The sequence below is a fragment of the Somniosus microcephalus genome, unplaced genomic scaffold, assembly GCF_052327205.1.
Source record: "Somniosus microcephalus isolate GS21.2 unplaced genomic scaffold, FLI_Smic_1.0 unresolved_chr7, whole genome shotgun sequence".
Taxonomy (NCBI): domain Eukaryota; kingdom Metazoa; phylum Chordata; class Chondrichthyes; order Squaliformes; family Somniosidae; genus Somniosus; species Somniosus microcephalus.
The window spans coordinates 24,738,392-24,762,117 of NW_028225185.1; the positions used below are offsets into that span (position 1 = coordinate 24,738,392).

At 48.1% G+C, this 23,726-nt stretch overlaps 1 protein-coding gene across 1 annotated transcript in view; it reads right to left on the reverse strand.

Annotated features, from left to right (window-relative positions):
• LOC147086634 (interleukin-17 receptor D) overlaps window positions 1-23,726 on the reverse strand; it is a 99,412-nt gene that overhangs the window by 32,008 nt on the left and 43,678 nt on the right. Inside the window, exon 9 of the mRNA XM_085978290.1 lies at window positions 445-502. Within this exon, the coding sequence (XP_085834416.1) occupies window positions 445-502 (58 nt within the window). The remainder of the gene's footprint in view (window positions 1-444; window positions 503-23,726) is intronic.

Sequence of the window (23,726 nt, forward strand, 5' to 3'; positions counted from 1 at the left end):
CTCTCCTATGTTGTCCCAAATCAGTTAGCTCTGTCCCTTGGTCTCTGTCCAGAAATCCAAAGCAGTAAAGTCATTGCAGCAAAATGGCTGGGCTTTATAGGTCAGTGTAAGTGCCCTTTAATTAGCGCTCCCCGAGGCCCACAGGGCCTCTGTTGCGTTCCACTTCACAGTTCTTAGCAGCGCCACGCCCACATTGGGCGGGCGCCACTGAATTTCCGGTTTGGGGCGCACAAACAGCGTTGCACGACGAGATGACGTCATAAGCTGCACGCGCAGCTGAGCGGGCGCAAACACTTTGCGCCGGCGCTAAATGTCAACTGAATTTGGGCGTTCGCACAGATCGGTCTGCGCCCGGGCGCTAAGTGCCTAGCGCTGGAAATATACCCCTCTTATGGCGTTACCGGCTGGCGCAACCAACTGAATTTCAAGGCCTATGACTCATACCTGTGCTTACATAATGAGTGACCTTTCGTCTCCGTGCGTACTCAAAGTCAGAAAATATCTGTAACAAAACAAGAAAGATTGTCAATAATTTAAAGCAGAGACCCGGACACACAGCACACAGCTATCAGAATACACAGACCTTGACACACTGCTATCAGAATACACAGACCCTGACACACTGCTATCAGAATACACAGACCCGGACACACTGCTATCAGAATATACAGACCCGGACACACTGCTATCAGAATACACAGACACTGACACACTGCTATCACAATACACAGACCCTGACACACTGCTATCAGAATACACAGACCCGGACACACTGCTATCAGAATACACAGACCCTGACATACTGCTATCAGAATACACAGACCCTGACACACTGCTATCAGAATACACAGACCCTGACACACTGCTATCACAATACACAGACCCTGACACACTGCTATCAGAATACACAGACCCGGACACACTGCTATCAGAATACACAGACTCGGACACACTGCTGTCAGAATACACAGACCCTGACACACTGCTATCAGAATACACAGACCCTGACACACTGCTATCAGAATACACAGACCTGACACACTGCTATCAGAATACACAGACCCTGACACACTGCTATCAGAAAACACAGACCCGGACACACTGCTATCAGAATACACAGACCCGGACACACTGCTATCAGAATACACAGACCCGGACACACTGCTATCAGAATACACAGACCCTGACACACTGCTATCAGAATACACAGACCCTGACACATTGCTATCAGAATACACAGACCCGAACACACTGCTGTCAGAATACACAGACCCTGACACACTGCTATCAGAATACACAGACCCTGACACACTGCTATCAGAATACACAGACCCTGACACACTGCTGTCAGAATACACAGACCCGGACACACTGCTATCAGAATACACAGACCCGGACACACTGCTATCAAAATACACAGACCCGGACACACTGCTATCAGAAAACACAGACCCTGACACACTGCTATCAGAATACACAGACCCGGACACACTGCTATCAGAATACACAGACCCGGACACACTGCTATCAGAAAACACAGACCCAGACACACTGCTATCAGAATACACAGACCCTGACACACTGCTATCAGAATACACAGACCCTGACACACTGCTATCAGAATACAGAGACCCTGACACACTGCGATCAGAAAACACAGACCCTGACACACTGCTATCAGAATACACAGACTCGGACACACTGCTATCAGAATACACAGACCCGGTCACACTGCTATCAGAAAACACAGACCCTGACACACTGCTATCAGAATACACAGACCCTGACAAACTGCTATCAGAATACACAGACCCTGACACACTGCTATCAGAAAACACAGACCCGGACACACTGCTATCAGAAAACACAGGCCCTGACACACTGCTATCAGAATACACAGACCCAGATAAACAGCATACAGCTATCAGAATACACAGACCCGGACACACTGCTATCAGAATACAGAGACCCAGACACACTGCTATCAGAATACACAGACCTGGACACACTGCTATCAGAATACACAGACCCAGACACACAGCTATCAGAAAACACAGACCCTGACACACTGCTATCAGAATACACAGAGCCTGACACACAGCTATCAGAATACACAGACCCAGACACACTGCTATCAGAAAACACAGACCCGGACACACTGCTATCAGAATACACAGACGTGGACACACTGCTATCAGAATACACAGACCCTGACACACTGCTATCAGAATACACAGACCCGGACACACTGCTATCAGAAAACACAGACCCTGACACACTGCTATCAGAATACACAGACCCGGACACACAGCTATCACAATACACAGACCCTGACACACTGCTATCAGAATACACAGACCCTAACACACTGCTATCACAATACACAGACCCTGACACACTGCTATCAGAATACACAGACCCTGACACACTGCTATCAGAATACACAGACCCGGACACACTGCTATCAGAATACACAGACCCAGGTAAACAGCACACAGCTATCAGAATACACAGACCCGGACACACTGCTATCAGAATACACAGACCCCGACACACTGCTATCAGAATACACAGGCCCTGACACACTGCTATCAGAATACACAGACCCCGACACACTGCTATCAGAATACACTGACCCAGACACACTGCTATCAGAATACACAGACCCGGACACACTGCTATCAGAATACACTGACCCAGACACACTGCTATCAGAATACACAGACCCGGACACACAGCTATCAGAATACACAGACCCGGACACACTGCTATCAGAATACACAGACCCGGACACACTGCTATCAGAATACAGAGACCCAGACAGACTGCTATCAGAATACACAGACCTGGACACACTGCTATCAGAATACACAGACCCAGACACACAGCTATCAGAAAACACAGACCCTGACACACTGCTATCAGAATGCACAGAGCCTGACACACAGCTATCAGAATACACAGACCCAGACACACTGCTATCAGAAAACACAGACCCGGACACACTGCTATCAGAATACACAGACGTGGACACACTGCTATCAGAATACACAGACCCTGACACACTGCTATCAGAATACACAGACCCGGACACACTGCTATCAGAAAACACAGACCCTGACACACTGCTATCAGAATACACAGACCCTAACACACTGCTATCACAATACACAGACCCTGACACACTGCTATCAGAATACACAGACCCTGACACACTGCTATCAGAATACACAGACCCGGACACACTGCTATCAGAATACACAGACCCAGGTAAACAGCACACAGCTATCAGAATACACAGACCCGGACACACTGCTATCAGAATACACAGACCCCGACACACTGCTATCAGAATACACAGACCCCGACACACTGCTATCAGAATACACAGGCCCTGACACACTGTTATCAGAATACACAGACCCCGACACACTGCTATCAGAATACACAGACCCCGACACACTGCTATCAGAATACACTGACCCAGACACACTGCTATCAGAATACACAGACCCGGACACACTGCTATCAGAATACACTGACCCAGACACACTGCTATCAGAATACACAGACCCGGACACACTGCTATCAGAATACACAGACCCGGACACACTGCTATCAGAATACACAGACCCGGACACACTGCTATCAGAATACACAGACCCAGACACACTGCTATCAGAATACACTGACCCAGACACACTGCTATCAGAATACACAGACCCGGACACGCTGCTATCAGAATACACAGACCCTGACATACTGCTATCAGAATACACAGACCCCGACACACTGCTATCAGAATACACAGGCCCTGACACACTGCTATCAGAATACACAGACCCCGACACACTGCTATCAGAATACACAGACCCCGACACACTGCTATCAGAATACACAGACCCTGATACACTGCTATCAGAATACACAGACCCTGACACACTGCTATCAGAATACACAGACCCGGACACACTGCTATCAGAATACACAGACCCTGACACACTGCTACCAGAATGCACAGACCCGGACACACTGCTATCAGAATACACAGACCCGGACACACTGCTATCAGAATACACAGACCCGGACACACTGATATCAGAATACACAGACCCGGTCACACTGCGATCAGAATACACAGACCCGGACACACTGATATCAGAATACACAGACCCGGACACACTGCTATCAGAATACACAGACCCTGACACACTGCTATCAGAATACACAGACCCTGACACACTGCTATCAGAATACACAGACCCTGACACACTGCTATCAGAATACACAGACCCTGACACACTGCTGTCAGAATACACAGACCCTGACACACTGCTATCAGAATACACAGACCCTGACACACTGCTATCAGAATACACAGACCCTGACACACTGCTATCAGAATACACAGACCCTGACACACTGCTATCAGAATACACAGACCCGGACACACTGCTATCAAAATACACAGACCCGGGCACACTGCTATCAGAAAACACAGACCCTGACACACTGCTATCAGAATACACAGACCCGGACACACTGCTATCAGAATACACAGACCCAGACACACTGCTATCAGAAAACACAGACCCAGACACACTGCTATCAGAATACACAGACCCTGACACACTGCTATCAGAATACACAGACCCTGACACACTGCGATCAGAAAACACAGACCCTGACACACTGCTATCAGAATACACAGACCCGGACACACTGCTATCAGAATACACAGACCCGGTCACACTGCTATCAGAAAACACAGACCCTGACACACTGCTATCAGAATAAACAGACCCTGACAAACTGCTATCAGAATACACAGACCCTGACATACTGCTATCAGAAAACACAGACCCGGACACACTGCTATCAGAAAACACAGGCCCTGACACACTGCTATCAGAATACACAGACCCAGATAAACAGCATACAGCTATCAGAATACACAGACCCGGACACACTGCTATCAGAATACAGAGACCCAGACACACTGCTATCAGAATACAGAGACCTGGACACACTGCTATCAGAATACACAGACCCAGACACACAGCTATCAGAAAACACAGACCCTGACACACTGCTATCAGAATACACAGAGCCTGACACACAGCTATCAGAATACACAGACCCAGACACACTGCTATCAGAAAACACAGACCCGGACACACTGCTATCAGAATACACAGACGTGGACACACTGCTATCAGAATACACAGACCCTGACACACTGCTATCAGAATACACAGACCCGGACACACTGCTATCAGAATACACAGACCCGGACACACTGCTATCAGAAAACACAGACCCTGACACACTGCTATCAGAATACACAGACCCTGACACACAGCTATCACAATACACAGACCCTGACACACTGCTATCAGAATACACAGACCTAACACACTGCTATCACAATACACAGACCCTGACACACTGCTATCAGAATACACAGACCCTGACACACTGCTATCAGAATACACAGACCCGGACACACTGCTATCAGAATACACAGACCCAGGTAAACAGCACACAGCTATCAGAATACACAGACCCTGACACACTGCTATCAGAATACACAGACCCTGACACACTGCTATCAGAATACACAGACCCTGACACACTGCTTTCAGAATACACAGACCCCGACACACTGCTATCAGAATACACAGACCCGGACACACTGCTATCAGAATACACAGACCCTGACACACTGCTATCAGAATACCCAGACCCTGACACACTGCTATCAGAATACACAGACCCTGACACACTGCTGTCAGAATACACAGACCGGAACACACTGCTATCAGAATACACAGACCCGGACACACTGCTATCAGAATACACAGAGCCGGACACCCTGCTATCAGAATACACAGACCTGGACACACTGCTATCAGAATACACAGACCCGGACACACTGCTATCTGAATACACAGACCCTGACACACTGCTATCAGAATACACAGACCCAGACACACTGCTATCAGAATACACCGACCCAGACACACGGCTATCAGAATACACAGACCCGGACACACTGCGATCAGAATACACAGACCCTGACACACTGCTATCAGAAAACACAGACTCTGACACACTCCTATCAGAATACACAGACCCGGACACACTGCTATCAGCATACACAGACCCGGAGACACTGCTGTCAGAATACACAGACCCTGACACATTGCTATCAGAATACACAGACCCTGACACACTGCTATCAGAATACACAGACCCGGACACACTGCTATCAGAATACACAGACCCGGAGACACTGCTGTCAGAATACACAGACCCTGACACATTGCTATCAGAATACACAGACCCTGACACACTGCTATCAGAATACACAGACCCGGACACACTGCTATCAGAATACACAGACCCGGACACACTGCTATCAGAATACACAGAGCCGGACACCCTGCTATCAGAATACACAGACCCGGACACACTGCGATCAGAATACACAGACCCTGACACACTGCTATCGGAATACAGAGACCCTGACACACTGCTATCAGAATACACAGACCCGGACACACTGCTATCAGAATACACAGACCCGGAGACACTGCTATCAGAATACACAGACCCTGACACACTGCTATCAGAATACACAAATCCTGTCAGACTGCTATCAGAATACAGAGACCCGGACACACTGCTGTCAGAATACACAGACCCAGACACACAGCTATCAGAAAACACAGACCCTGACACACTGCTATCAGAATACACAGACCCTGACACAATGCTGTCAGAATACACAGACCCGGACACACTGCTATCAGAATACACAGACCCGGACGCACTGCTATCAGAATACACAGACCCGGACACACTGCTATCAGAAAACACAGACCCTGACACACTGCTATCAGAATACACAGACCCGGACACACTGCTATCAGAATACACAGACCCGGACACACTGCTATCAGAAAACACAGACCCAGACACACTGCTTTCAGAATACACAGACCCTGACACACTGCTATCAGAATACACAGACCCTGACACACTGCGATCAGAAAACACAGACCCTGACACACTGCTATCAGAATACACAGACCTGGACACACTGCTATCAGAATACACAGACCCGGTCACACTGCTATCAGGAAACACAGAGCCTGACACACTGCTATCAGAATACACAGACCCTGACAAACTGCTATCAGAATACACAGACCCTGACACACTGCTATCAGAAAACACAGACCCTGACGCACAGCTATCAGAATACACAGACCCGGACACACTGCTATCAGAAAACACAGGCCCTGACACACTGCTATCAGAATACACAGACCCAGATAAACAGCATACGGCTATCAGAATACACAGGCCCTGACACACAGCTATCAGAATACACAGACCCAGACACACTGCTATCAGAAAACACAGACCCGGACACACTGCTATCAGAATACACAGACCCTGACACACTGCTATCAGAATACACAGACCTTGACACACTGCTATCAGAATACACAGACCCGGACACACTGCTATCAGAAAACACAGACCCTGACACACTGCTATCAGAATACACAGACCCGAACACACAGCTATCACAATACACAGACCCGGACACACAGCTATCAGAATACACAGACCCGGACACACAGCTATCACAATACACAGACCCTGACACACTGCTATCAGAATACACAGACCCTGACACACTGCTATCAGAATACACAGACCCGGACACACTGCTATCAGAATACACAGACCCAGGTAAACAGCACACAGCTATCAGAATACAGAGACCCGGACACACTGCTATCAGAATACACAGACCCCGACACACTTCTTTCAAAATACACAGACCCCGACACACTGCTATCAGAATACACAGGCCCTGACACACTGCTATCAGAATACACAGACCCTGACACACTGCTATCAGAATACACAGACCCTGACACACTGCTATCAGAATACACAGACCCGGACACACTGCTATCAGAATACACAGACCCGGACACACTGCTATCAAAATACACAGACCCTGACACACTGCTATCAGAATACACAGACCCTGACACACAGCTATCAGAATACACAGACCCTGACACACTGCTATCAGAATACACAGACCCTGACACACTGCTATCGGAATACAGAGACCCTGACGCACTGCTATCAGAATACACAGACCCGGACACACTGCTATCAGAATACACAGACCCGGACACACTGCTATCAGAATACACAGACCCTGACACACTGCTATCAGAATACACAGACCCTGACATACTGCTATCAGAATAAACAGACCCTGACACACAGCTATCAGAATACACAGACCCTGACACACTGCTATCAGAATACACAGACCCTGACACACTGCTATCAAAATACGCAGACCCTAACATTCTGCTATCAGAATACACAGACCCGGACACACTGCTATCAGAATACACAGACCCTGACACACTGCTATCAGAATACACAGGCCCGGACACACTGCTATCAAAATACACAGACCCGGACACACTGCTATCAGAATACACAGACCCGGACACACTGCTATCAGAATACACAGACCCTGACACACTGCTATCAGAATACAGAGACCCGGACACACTGCTATCAGAATACACAGACCCTGACACACTGCTATCAGAATACACAGACCCTGACACACTGCTATCAGAATACACAGACCCTGACACACTGCTATCAGAATACACAGACTCTGACACACTGCTATCAGAATACACAGACCCTGACACACTGCTATCAGAATACACAGACCCTGACACACTGCTATCAGAATACACAGACCCTGACACACTGCTATCAGAATACACAGACCCTGACACACTGCTATCAGAATACACAGACCCTGACACACTGCTATCAGAATACACAGACCCTGACACACTGCTTTCAGAATACACAGACCCCGACACACTGCTATCAGAATACGCAGACCCGGACACACTGCTATCAGAATACACAGACCCTGACACACTGCTATCAGAATACCCAGACCCTGACACACTGCTATCAGAATACACAGACCCTGACACACTGCTGTCAGAATACACAGACCCGAACACACTGCTATCAGAATACACAGACCCGGACACACTGCTATCAGAATACACAGAGCCGGACACCCTGCTATCAGAATACACAGACCTGGACACACTGCTATCTGAATACACAGACCCTGACACACTGCTATCAGAATACACAGACCCAGACACACTGCTATCAGAATACACCGACCCAGACACACGGCTATCAGAATACACAGACCCGGACACACTGCGATCAGAATACACAGACCCTGACACACTGCTATCAGAAAACACAGACTCTGACACACTCCTATCAGAATACACAGACCCGAACACACTGCTATCAGAATACACAGACCCGGACACACTGCGATCAGAATACACAGACCCTGACACACTGCTATCGGAATACAGAGACCCTGACACACTGCTATCAGAATACACAGACCCGGACACACTGCTATCAGAATACACAGACCCGGAGACACTGCTATCAGAATACACAGACCCTGACACACTGCTATCAGAATACACAGACCCTGACAAACTGCTATCAGAATACACAGACCCGGACACACTGCTATCAGAATACACAGACCCGGACACACTGCGATCAGAATACACAGACCCTGACACACTGCTATCAGAAAACACAGACTCTGACACACTGCTATCAGAATACACAGACCCGAACACACTGCTATCAGAATACACAGACCCGAACACACTGCCATCAGAATACACAGACCCTAACACACAGCTATCAGAATACACAGACCCTGACACACTGCTATCAGAATACACAGACCCTAACACACAGCTATCAGAATACACAGACCCTGACACACTGCTATCAGAATACAGAGACCCTGACACACTGCTATCAGAATACACAGACCCGGACACACTGCTATCAGAATACCCAGACCCGGACACACTGCTATCAGAATACACAGACCCTGACACACTGCTATCAGAATACACAGACCCTGACATACTGCTATCAGAATACAGAGACCCGGACACACTGCAATCAGAATACACAGACCCGGACACACTGCTATCAGAATACACAGACCCTGACACACTGCTATCAGAATACAGAGACCCTGACATACTGCTATCAGAATACACAGACCCGGACACACTGCTATCAGAATACACAGACCCTGACACACTGCTATCAGAATACACAGACCCTGACACACTGCTATCAGAATACACAGACCCTGACACACTGCTATCAGAATACGCAGACCCTAACATTCTGCTATCAGAATACACAGACCCGGACACACTGCTATCAGAATACACAGACCCTGACACACTGCTATCAGAATACACAGGCCCGGACACACTGCTATCAGAATACACAGACCCGGACACACTGCTATCAGAATACACAGACCCGGACACACTGCTATCAGAATACACAGACCCTGACACACTGCTATCAGAATACACAGACCCGGACACACTGCTATCTGAATACACAGAACCTGACACACTGCTATCAGAATACACAGACTCTGACACACTGCTATCAGAATACACAGACCCTGACACACTGCGATCAGAATACACAGACCCTGACACACTGCTATCAGAATACACAGACCCTGACACACTGCTATCAGAATACACAGACCCTGACACACTGCTATCAGAATACACAGACCCTGACACACTGCCATCAGAATACACAGACCCTGACACACTGCTATCAGAACACACAGACCCTGACACACAGCTATCAGAATACACAGCCCCTGACACACTGCTATCAGAACACACAGACCCTGACACACTGCTATCGGAATACACAGACCCAGACACACTGCTATCAGAACACACAGACCCTGACACACTGCTATCAGACAACACAGACCCTGACGCAGAGCTATCAGAATACACAGACCCGGACACACTGCTATCAGAAAACACAGGCCCTGACACACTGCTATCAGAAAACACAAACTCTGACACACTCCTATCAGAATACACAGACCCGAACACACTGCTATCAGAATACACAGACCCGGACACACTGCGATCAGAATACACAGACCCTGACACACTGCTATCGGAATACAGAGACCCTGACACACTGCTATCAGAATACACAGACCCGGACACACTGCTATCAGAATACACAGACCCGGAGACACTGCTATCAGAATACACAGACCCTGACACACTGCTATCAGAATACACAGACCCTGACACACTGCTATCAGAATACACAGACCCGGACACACTGCTATCAGAATACACAGACCCGGACACACTGCGATCAGAATACACAGACCCTGACACACTGCTATCAGAAAACACAGACTCTGACACACTGCTATCAGAATACACAGACCCGAACACACTGCTATCAGAATACACAGACCCGAACACACTGCCATCAGAATACACAGACCCTAACACACAGCTATCAGAATACACAGACCCTGACACACTGCTATCAGAATACACAGAACCTAACACACAGCTATCAGAATACACAGACCCTGACACACTGCTATCAGAATACAGAGACCCTGACACACTGCTATCAGAATACACAGACCCGGACACACTGCTATCAGAATACCCAGACCCGGACACACTGCTATCAGAATACACAGACCCTGACACACTGCTATCAGAATACACAGACCCTGACATACTGTTATCAGAATACAGAGACCCGGACACACTGCTATCAGAATACACAGACCCGGACACACTGCTATCAGAATACACAGACCCTGACACACTGCTATCAGAATACAGAGACCCTGACATACTGCTATCAGAATACACAGACCCGGACACACTGCTATCAGAATACACAGACCCTGACACACTGCTATCAGAATACGCAGACCCTAACATTCTGCTATCAGAATACACAGACCCGGACACACTGCTATCAGAATACACAGACCCTGACACACTGCTATCAGAATACACAGGCCCGGACACACTGCTATCTGAATACACAGAACCTGACACACTGCTATCAGAATACACAGACTCTGACACACTGCTATCAGAATACACAGACCCTGACACACTGCGATCAGAATACACAGACCCTGACACACTGCTATCAGTATACACAGACCCTGACACACTGCTATCAGAATACACAGACCCTGACACACTGCTATCAGAATACACAGACCCTGACACACTGCTATCAGAATACACAGACCCTGACACACTGCTATCAGAACACACAGACCCTGACACACAGCTATCAGAATACACAGACCCTGACACACTGCTATCAGAACACACAGACCCTGACACACTGCTATCGGAATACACAGACCCAGACACACTGCTATCAGAACACACAGACCCTGACACACTGCTATCAGACAACACAGACCCTGACGCAGAGCTATCAGAATAGACAGACCCCGACACACTGCTATCAGAATACACAGGCCCTGACACACTGCTATCAGAAAACACAGGCCCTGACACACTGCTATCAGAATACACAGACCCAGATAAACAGCATACAGCTATCAGAATACACAGACCCGGACACACTGCTATCAGAATACAGAGACCCAGACACACCGCTATCAGAATACAGAGACCGAGACACACTGCCAGCAGAATACAGAGACCCGGACACACTGCTATCAGAATACACAGACCCAGACACACAGCTATCAGAAAAAACAGACCCTGACACACTGCTATCAGAATACACAGACCCTTACACACAGCTATCAGAATACACAGACCCAGACACACTGCTATCAGAAAACACAGACCCGGACGCACTGCTATCAGAATACACAGACCCTGACACACTGCTATCAGAATACACAGACCCTGACACACTGCTATCAGAATACACAGACCCGGACACACTGCTATCAGAAAACACAGGCCCTGACACACTGCTATCAGAATACACAGACCCGGACACACAGCTATCACAATACACAGACCCTGACACACTGCTATCAGAATACACAGACCCTGACACACTGCTATCAGAATACACAGACCCGGACACACTGCTATCAGAATACACAGACCCAGGTAAACAGCACACAGCTATCAGAATACACAGACCTGGACACACTGCTATCAGAATACACAGACCCTGACACACTGCTATCAGAATACACAGACCCGGACACACTGCTATCAGAATACACAGACCCGGACACACTGCTATCAGAATACACAGACCCCGACACACTGCTATCAGAATACACAGGCCCTGACACACTGCTATCAGAATACACAGACCCTGATACACTGCTATCAGAATACACAGACCCTGACACACTGCTATCAGAATACACAGACCCGGACACACTGCTATCAGAATACACAGACCCTGACACACTGCTATCAGAATACCCAGACCCTGACACACTGCTATCAGAATACACAGACCCTGACACACTGTTACCAGAATACACAGACCCGGACACACTGCTATCAGAATACACAGACCCGGACACACTGCTATCTGAATACACAGACCCGGACACACTGCTATCAGAATACACAGACCCGGACACACTGCTATCAGAATACACAGACCCGGACACACTGCTATCAGAATACACAGACCCTGACACACTGCTATCAGAATACCCAGACCCTGACACACTGCTATCAGAATACACAGACCCTGACACACTGCTGTCAGAATACACAGACCCTGACACATTGCTATCAGAAAACACAGACCCTGACACACTGCTATCAGAATACACAGACCCGAACACACTGCTATCAGAATACACAGACCCGGACACACTGCTATCAGAATACACAGAGCCGGACACCCTGCTATCAGAATACACAGACCTGGACACACTGCTATCAGAATACACAGACCCGGACACACTGCTATCTGAATACACAGACCCTGACACACTGCTATCAGAATACACAGACCCAGACACACTGCTATCAGAATACACCGACCCAGACACACGGCTATCAGAATACACAGACCCGGACACACTGCGATCAGAATACACAGACCCTGACACACTGCTATCAGAAAACACAGACTCTGACACACTCCTATCAGAATACACAGACCCGAACACACTGCTATCAGAATACACAGACCCGGACACACTGCGATCAGAATACACAGACCCTGACACACTGCTATCGGAATACAGAGACCCTGACACACTATCAGAATACACAGACCCGGACACACTGCTATCAGAATACACAGACCCGGAGACACTGCTGTCAGAATACACAGACCCTGACACATTGCTATCAGAATACACAGACCCTGACACACTGCTATCAGAATACACAGACCTGGACACACTGCGATCAGAATACACAGACCCTGACACACTGCTGTCAGAATACACAGACCCTGACACATTGCTATCAGAATACACAGACCCTGACACACTGCTATCAGAATACACAGACCCGGACACACTGCTATCAGAATACACAGACCCGGACACACTGCTATCAGAATACACAGAGCCGGACACCCTGCTATCAGAATACACAGACCCTGACACACTGCTATCGGAATACACAGACCCAGACACACTGCTATCAGAACACACAGACCGTGACACACTGCTATCAGACAACACAGGCCCTGACACACTGCTATCAGAATACACAGACCCAGATAAACAGCATACAGCTATCAGAATACACAGACCCGGACACACTGCTATCAAAATACAGAGACCCAGACACACTGCTATCAGAATACAGAGACCCAGACACACTGCTATCAGAATACAGAGACCCGGACACACTGCTATCAGAATACACAGACCCAGACACACAGCTATCAGAAAAAACAGACCCTGACACACTGCTATCAGAATACACAGACCCTTACACACAGCTATCAGAATACACAGACCCAGACACACTGCTATCAGAAAACACAGACCCGGACGCACTGCTATCAGAATACACAGACCCTGACACACTGCTATCAGAATACACAGACCCTGACACACTGCTATCAGAATACACAGACCCGGACACACTGCTATCAGAAAACACAGGCCCTGACACACTGCTATCAGAATACACAGACCCGGACACACAGCTATCACAATACACAGACCCTGACACACTGCTATCAGAATACACAGACGCTGACACACTGCTATCAGAATACACAGACCCGGACACACTGCTATCAGAATACACAGACCCAGGTAAACAGCACACAGCTATCAGAATACACAGACCTGGACACACTGCTATCAGAATACACAGACCCTGACACACTGCTATCAGAATACACAGACCCGGAGACACTGCTATCAGAATACACAGACCCTGACACACTGCTATCAGAATACACAGACCCTGACACACTGCTATCAGAATACACAGACCCGGACACACTGCTATCAGAATACACAGACCCGGACACACTGCGATCAGAATACACAGACCCTGACACACTGCTATCAGAAAACACAGACTCTGACACACTGCTATCAGAATACACAGACCCGAACACACTGCTATCAGAATACACAGACCCGAACACACTGCCATCAGAATACACAGACCCTAACACACAGCTATCAGAATACACAGACCCTGACACACTGCTATCAGAATACACAGAACCTAACACACAGCTATCAGAATACACAGACCCTGACACACTGCTATCAGAATACAGAGACCCTGACACACTGCTATCAGAATACACAGACCCGGACACACTGCTATCAGAATACCCAGACCCGGACACACTGCTATCAGAATACACAGACCCTGACACACTGCTATCAGAATACACAGACCCTGACATACTGTTATCAGAATACAGAGACCCGGACACACTGCTATCAGAATACACAGACCCGGACACACTGCTATCAGAATACACAGACCCTGACACACTGCTATCAGAATACAGAGACCCTGACATACTGCTATCAGAATACACAGACCCGGACACACTGCTATCAGAATACACAGACCCTGACACACTGCTATCAGAATACGCAGACCCTAACATTCTGCTATCAGAATACACAGACCCGGACACACTGCTATCAGAATACACAGACCCTGACACACTGCTATCAGAATACACAGGCCCGGACACACTGCTATCTGAATACACAGAACCTGACACACTGCTATCAGAATACACAGACTCTGACACACTGCTATCAGAATACACAGACCCTGACACACTGCGATCAGAATACACAGACCCTGACACACTGCTATCAGTATACAGAGACCCTGACACACTGCTATCAGAATACACAGACCCTGACACACTGCTATCAGAATACACAGACCCTGACACACTGCTATCAGAATACACAGACCCTGACACACTGCTATCAGAACACACAGACCCTGACACACAGCTATCAGAATACACAGACCCTGACACACTGCTATCAGAACACACAGACCCTGACACACTGCTATCGGAATACACAGACCCAGACACACTGCTATCAGAACACACAGACCCTGACACACTGCTATCAGACAACACAGACCCTGACGCAGAGCTATCAGAATAGACAGACCCCGACACACTGCTATCAGAATACACAGGCCCTGACACACTGCTATCAGAAAACACAGGCCCTGACACACTGCTATCAGAATACACAGACCCAGATAAACAGCATACAGCTATCAGAATACACAGACCCGGACACACTGCTATCAGAATACAGAGACCCAGACACACTGCTATCAGAATACAGAGACCCAGACACACTGCCAGCAGAATACAGAGACCCGGACACACTGCTATCAGAATACACAGACCCAGACACACAGCTATCAGAAAAAACAGACCCTGACACACTGCTATCAGAATACACAGACCCTTACACACAGCTATCAGAATACACAGACCCAGACACACTGCTATCAGAAAACACAGACCCGGACGCACTGCTATCAGAATACACAGACCCTGACACACTGCTATCAGAATACACAGACCCTGACACACTGCTATCAGAATACACAGACCCGGACACACTGCTATCAGAAAACACAGGCCCTGACACACTGCTATCAGAATACACAGACCCGGACACACAGCTATCACAATACACAGACCCTGACACACTGCTATCAGAATACACAGACCCTGACACACTGCTATCAGAATACACAGACCCGGACACACTGCTATCAGAATACACAGACCCAGGTAAACAGCACACAGCTATCAGAATACACAGACCTGGACACACTGCTATCAGAATACACAGACCCTGACACACTGCTATCAGAATACACAGACCCGGACACACTGCTATCAGAATACACAGACCCGGACACACTGCTATCAGAATACACAGACCCCGACACACTGCTATCAGAATACACAGGCCCTGACACACTGCTATCAGAATACACAGACCCTGATACACTGCTATCAGAATACACAGACCCTGACACACTGCTATCAGAATACACAGACCCGGACACACTGCTATCAGAATACACAGACCCTGACACACTGCTATCAGAATACCCAGACCCTGACACACTGCTATCAGAATACACAGACCCTGACACACTGTTACCAGAATACACAGACCCGGACACACTGCTATCAGAATACACAGACCCGGACACACTGCTATCTGAATACACAGACCCGGACACACTGCTATCAGAATACACAGACCCGGACACACTGCTATCAGAATACACAGACCCGGACACACTGCTATCAGAATACACAGACCCTGACACACTGCTATCAGAATACACAGACCCTGACACACTGCTATCAGAATACACAGACCCGAACACACTGCTATCAGAATACACAGACCCGGACACACTGCTATCAGAATACACAGAGCCGGACACCCTGCTATCAGAATACACAGACCTGGACACACTGCTATCAGAATACACAGACCCGGACACACTGCTATCTGAATACACAGACCCTGACACACTGCTATCAGAATACACAGACCCAGACACACTGCTATCAGAATACACCGACCCAGACACACGGCTATCAGAATACACAGACCCGGACACACTGCGATCAGAATACACAGACCCTGACACACTGCTATCAGAAAACACAGACTCTGACACACTCCTATCAGAATACACAGACCCGAACACACTGCTATCAGAATACACAGACCCGGACACACTGCGATCAGAATACACAGACCCTGACACACTGCTATCGGAATACAGAGACCCTGACACACTATCAGAATACACAGACCCGGACACACTGCTATCAGAATACACAGACCCGGAGACACTGCTGTCAGAATACACAGACCCTGACACATTGCTATCAGAATACACAGACCCTGACACACTGCTATCAGAATACACAGACCTGGACACACTGCGATCAGAATACACAGACCCTGACACACTGCTGTCAGAATACACAGACCCTGACACATTGCTATCAGAATACACAGACCCTGACACACTGCTATCAGAATACACAGACCCGGACACACTGCTATCAGAATACACAGACCCGGACACACTGCTATCAGAATACACAGAGCCGGACACCCTGCTATCAGAATACACAGACCCTGACACACTGCTATCGGAATACACAGACCCAGACACACTGCTATCAGAACACACAGACCGTGACACACTGCTATCAGACAACACAGACCCTGACGCAGAGCTATCAGAATAGACAGACCCCGACACACTGCTATCAGAATACACAGGCCCTGACACACTGCTATCAGAAAACACAGGCCCTGACACACTGCTATCAGAATACACAGACCCAGATAAACAGCATACAGCTATCAGAATACACAGACCCGGACACACTGCTATCAGAATACACAGACCCTGACACACTGCTATCAGAATACGCAGACCCTAACATTCTGCTATCAGAATACACAGACCCGGACACACTGCTATCAGAATACACAGACCCTGACACACTGCTATCAGAATACACAGGCCCGGACACACTGCTATCTGAATACACAGAACCTGACACACTGCTATCAGAATACACAGACTCTGACACACTGCTATCAGAATACACAGACCCTGACACACTGCGATCAGAATACACAGACCCTGACACACTGCTATCAGTATACAGAGACCCTGACACACTGCTATCAGAATACACAGACCCTGACACACTGCTATCAGAATACACAGACCCTGACACACTGCTATCAGAATACACAGACCCTGACACACTGCTATCAGAACACACAGACCCTGACACACAGCTATCAGAATACACAGACCCTGACACACTGCTATCAGAACACACAGACCCTGACACACTGCTATCGGAATACACAGACCCAGACACACTGCTATCAGAACACACAGACCCTGACACACTGCTATCAGACAACACAGACCCTGACGCAGAGCTATCAGAATAGACAGACCCCGACACACTGCTATCAGAATACACAGGCCCTGACACACTGCTATCAGAAAACACAGGCCCTGACACACTGCTATCAGAATACACAGACCCAGATAAACAGCATACAGCTATCAGAATACACAGACCCGGACACACTGCTATCAGAATACAGAGACCCAGACACACTGCTATCAGAATACAGAGACCCAGACACACTGCCAGCAGAATACAGAGACCCGGACACACTGCTATCAGAATACACAGACCCAGACACACAGCTATCAGAAAAAACAGACCCTGACACACTGCTATCAGAATACACAGACCCTTACACACAGCTATCAGAATACACAGACCCAGACACACTGCTATCAGAAAACACAGACCCGGACGCACTGCTATCAGAATACACAGACCCTGACACACTGCTATCAGAATACACAGACCCTGACACACTGCTATCAGAATACACAGACCCGGACACACTGCTATCAGAAAACACAGGCCCTGACACACTGCTATCAGAATACACAGACCCGGACACACAGCTATCACAATACACAGACCCTGACACACTGCTATCAGAATACACAGACCCTGACACACTGCTATCAGAATACACAGACCCGGACACACTGCTATCAGAATACACAGACCCAGGTAAACAGCACACAGCTATCAGAATACACAGACCTGGACACACTGCTATCAGAATACACAGACCCTGACACACTGCTATCAGAATACACAGACCCGGACACACTGCTATCAGAATACACAGACCCGGACACACTGCTATCAGAATACACAGACCCCGACACACTGCTATCAGAATACACAGGCCCTGACACACTGCTATCAGAATACACAGACCCTGATACACTGCTATCAGAATACACAGACCCTGACACACTGCTATCAGAATACACAGACCCGGACACACTGCTATCAGAATACACAGACCCTGACACACTGCTATCAGAATACCCAGACCCTGACACACTGCTATCAGAATACACAGACCCTGACACACTGTTACCAGAATACACAGACCCGGACACACTGCTATCAGAATACACAGACCCGGACACACTGCTATCTGAATACACAGACCCGGACACACTGCTATCAGAATACACAGACCCGGACACACTGCTATCAGAATACACAGACCCGGACACACTGCTATCAGAATACACAGACCCTGACACACTGCTATCAGAATACACAGACCCTGACACACTGCTATCAGAATACACAGACCCGAACACACTGCTATCAGAATACACAGACCCGGACACACTGCTATCAGAATACACAGAGCCGGACACCCTGCTATCAGAATACACAGACCTGGACACACTGCTATCAGAATACACAGACCCGGACACACTGCTATCTGAATACACAGACCCTGACACACTGCTATCAGAATACACAGACCCAGACACACTGCTATCAGAATACACCGACCCAGACACACGGCTATCAGAATACACAGACCCGGACACACTGCGATCAGAATACACAGACCCTGACACACTGCTATCAGAAAACACAGACTCTGACACACTCCTATCAGAATACACAGACCCGAACACACTGCTATCAGAATACACAGACCCGGACACACTGCGATCAGAATACACAGACCCTGACACACTGCTATCGGAATACAGAGACCCTGACACACTATCAGAATACACAGACCCGGACACACTGCTATCAGAATACACAGACCCGGAGACACTGCTGTCAGAATACACAGACCCTGACACATTGCTATCAGAATACACAGACCCTGACACACTGCTATCAGAATACACAGACCTGGACACACTGCGATCAGAATACACAGACCCTGACACACTGCTGTCAGAATACACAGACCCTGACACATTGCTATCAGAATACACAGACCCTGACACACTGCTATCAGAATACACAGACCCGGACACACTGCTATCAGAATACACAGACCCGGACACACTGCTATCAGAATACACAGAGCCGGACACCCTGCTATCAGAATACACAGACCCTGACACACTGCTATCGGAATACACAGACCCAGACACACTGCTATCAGAACACACAGACCGTGACACACTGCTATCAGACAACACAGACCCTGACGCAGAGCTATCAGAATAGACAGACCCCGACACACTGCTATCAGAATACACAGGCCCTGACACACTGCTATCAGAAAACACAGGCCCTGACACACTGCTATCAGAATACACAGACCCAGATAAACAGCATACAGCTATCAGAATACACAGACCCGGACACACTGCTATCAGAATACAGAGACCCAGACACACTGCTATCAGAATACAGAGACCCAGACACACTGCTATCAGAATACAGAGACCCGGACACACTGCTATCAGAATACACAGACCCAGACACACAGCTATCAGAAAAAACAGACCCTGACACACTGCTATCAGAATACACAGACCCTTACACACAGCTATCAGAATACACAGACCCAGACACACTGCTATCAGAAAACACAGACCCGGACGCACTGCTATCAGAATACAGAGACCCTGACACACTGCTATCAGAATACACAGACCCTGACACACTGCTATCAGAATACACAGACCCGGACACACTGCTATCAGAAAACACAGGCCCTGACACACTGCTATCAGAATACACAGACCCGGACACACAGCTATCACAATACACAGACCCTGACACACTGCTATCAGAATACACAGACCCTGACACACTGCTATCAGAATACACAGACCCGGACACACTGCTATCAGAATACACAGACCCAGGTAAACAGCACACAGCTATCAGAATACACAGACCTGGACACACTGCTATCAGAATACACAGATACTGACACACTGCTATCAGAATACACAGACCCGGAGACACTGCTATCAGAATACACAGACCCTGACACACTGCTATCAGAATACCCAGACCCTGACACACTGCTATCAGAATACACAGACCCTGACACACTGTTACCAGAATACACAGACCCGGACACACTGCTATCAGAATACACAGACCCGGACACACTGCTATCTGAATACACAGACCCGGACACACTGCTATCAGAATACACAGACCCGGACACACTGCTATCAGAATACACAGACCCGGACACACTGCTATCAGAATACACAGACCCTGACACACTGCTATCAGAATACACAGACCCTGACACACTGCTATCAGAATACACAGACCCGAACACACTGCTATCAGAATACACAGACCCGGACACACTGCTATCAGAATACACAGAGCCGGACACCCTGCTATCAGAATACACAGACCTGGACACACTGCTATCAGAATACACAGACCCGGACACACTGCTATCTGAATACACAGACCCTGACACACTGCTATCAGAATACACAGACCCAGACACACTGCTATCAGAATACACCGACCCAGACACACGGCTATCAGAATACACAGACCCGGACACACTGCGATCAGAATACACAGACCCTGACACACTGCTATCAGAAAACACAGACTCTGACACACTCCTATCAGAATACACAGACCCGAACACACTGCTATCAGAATACACAGACCCGGACACACTGCGATCAGAATACACAGACCCTGACACACTGCTATCGGAATACAGAGACCCTGACACACTATCAGAATACACAGACCCGGACACACTGCTATCAGAATACACAGACCCGGAGACACTGCTGTCAGAATACACAGACCCTGACACATTGCTATCAGAATACACAGACCCTGACACACTGCTATCAGAATACACAGACCTGGACACACTGCGATCAGAATACACAGACCCTGACACACTGCTGTCAGAATACACAGACCCTGACACATTGCTATCAGAATACACAGACCCTGACACACTGCTATCAGAATACACAGACCCGGACACACTGCTATCAGAATACACAGACCCGGACACACTGCTATCAGAATACACAGAGCCGGACACCCTGCTATCAGAATACACAGACCCTGACACACTGCTATCGGAATACACAGACCCAGACACACTGCTATCAGAACACACAGACCGTGACACACTGCTATCAGACAACACAGACCCTGACGCAGAGCTATCAGAATAGACAGACCCCGACACACTGCTATCAGAATACACAGGCCCTGACACACTGCTATCAGAAAACACAGGCCCTGACACACTGCTATCAGAATACACAGACCCAGATAAACAGCATACAGCTATCAGAATACACAGACCCGGACACACTGCT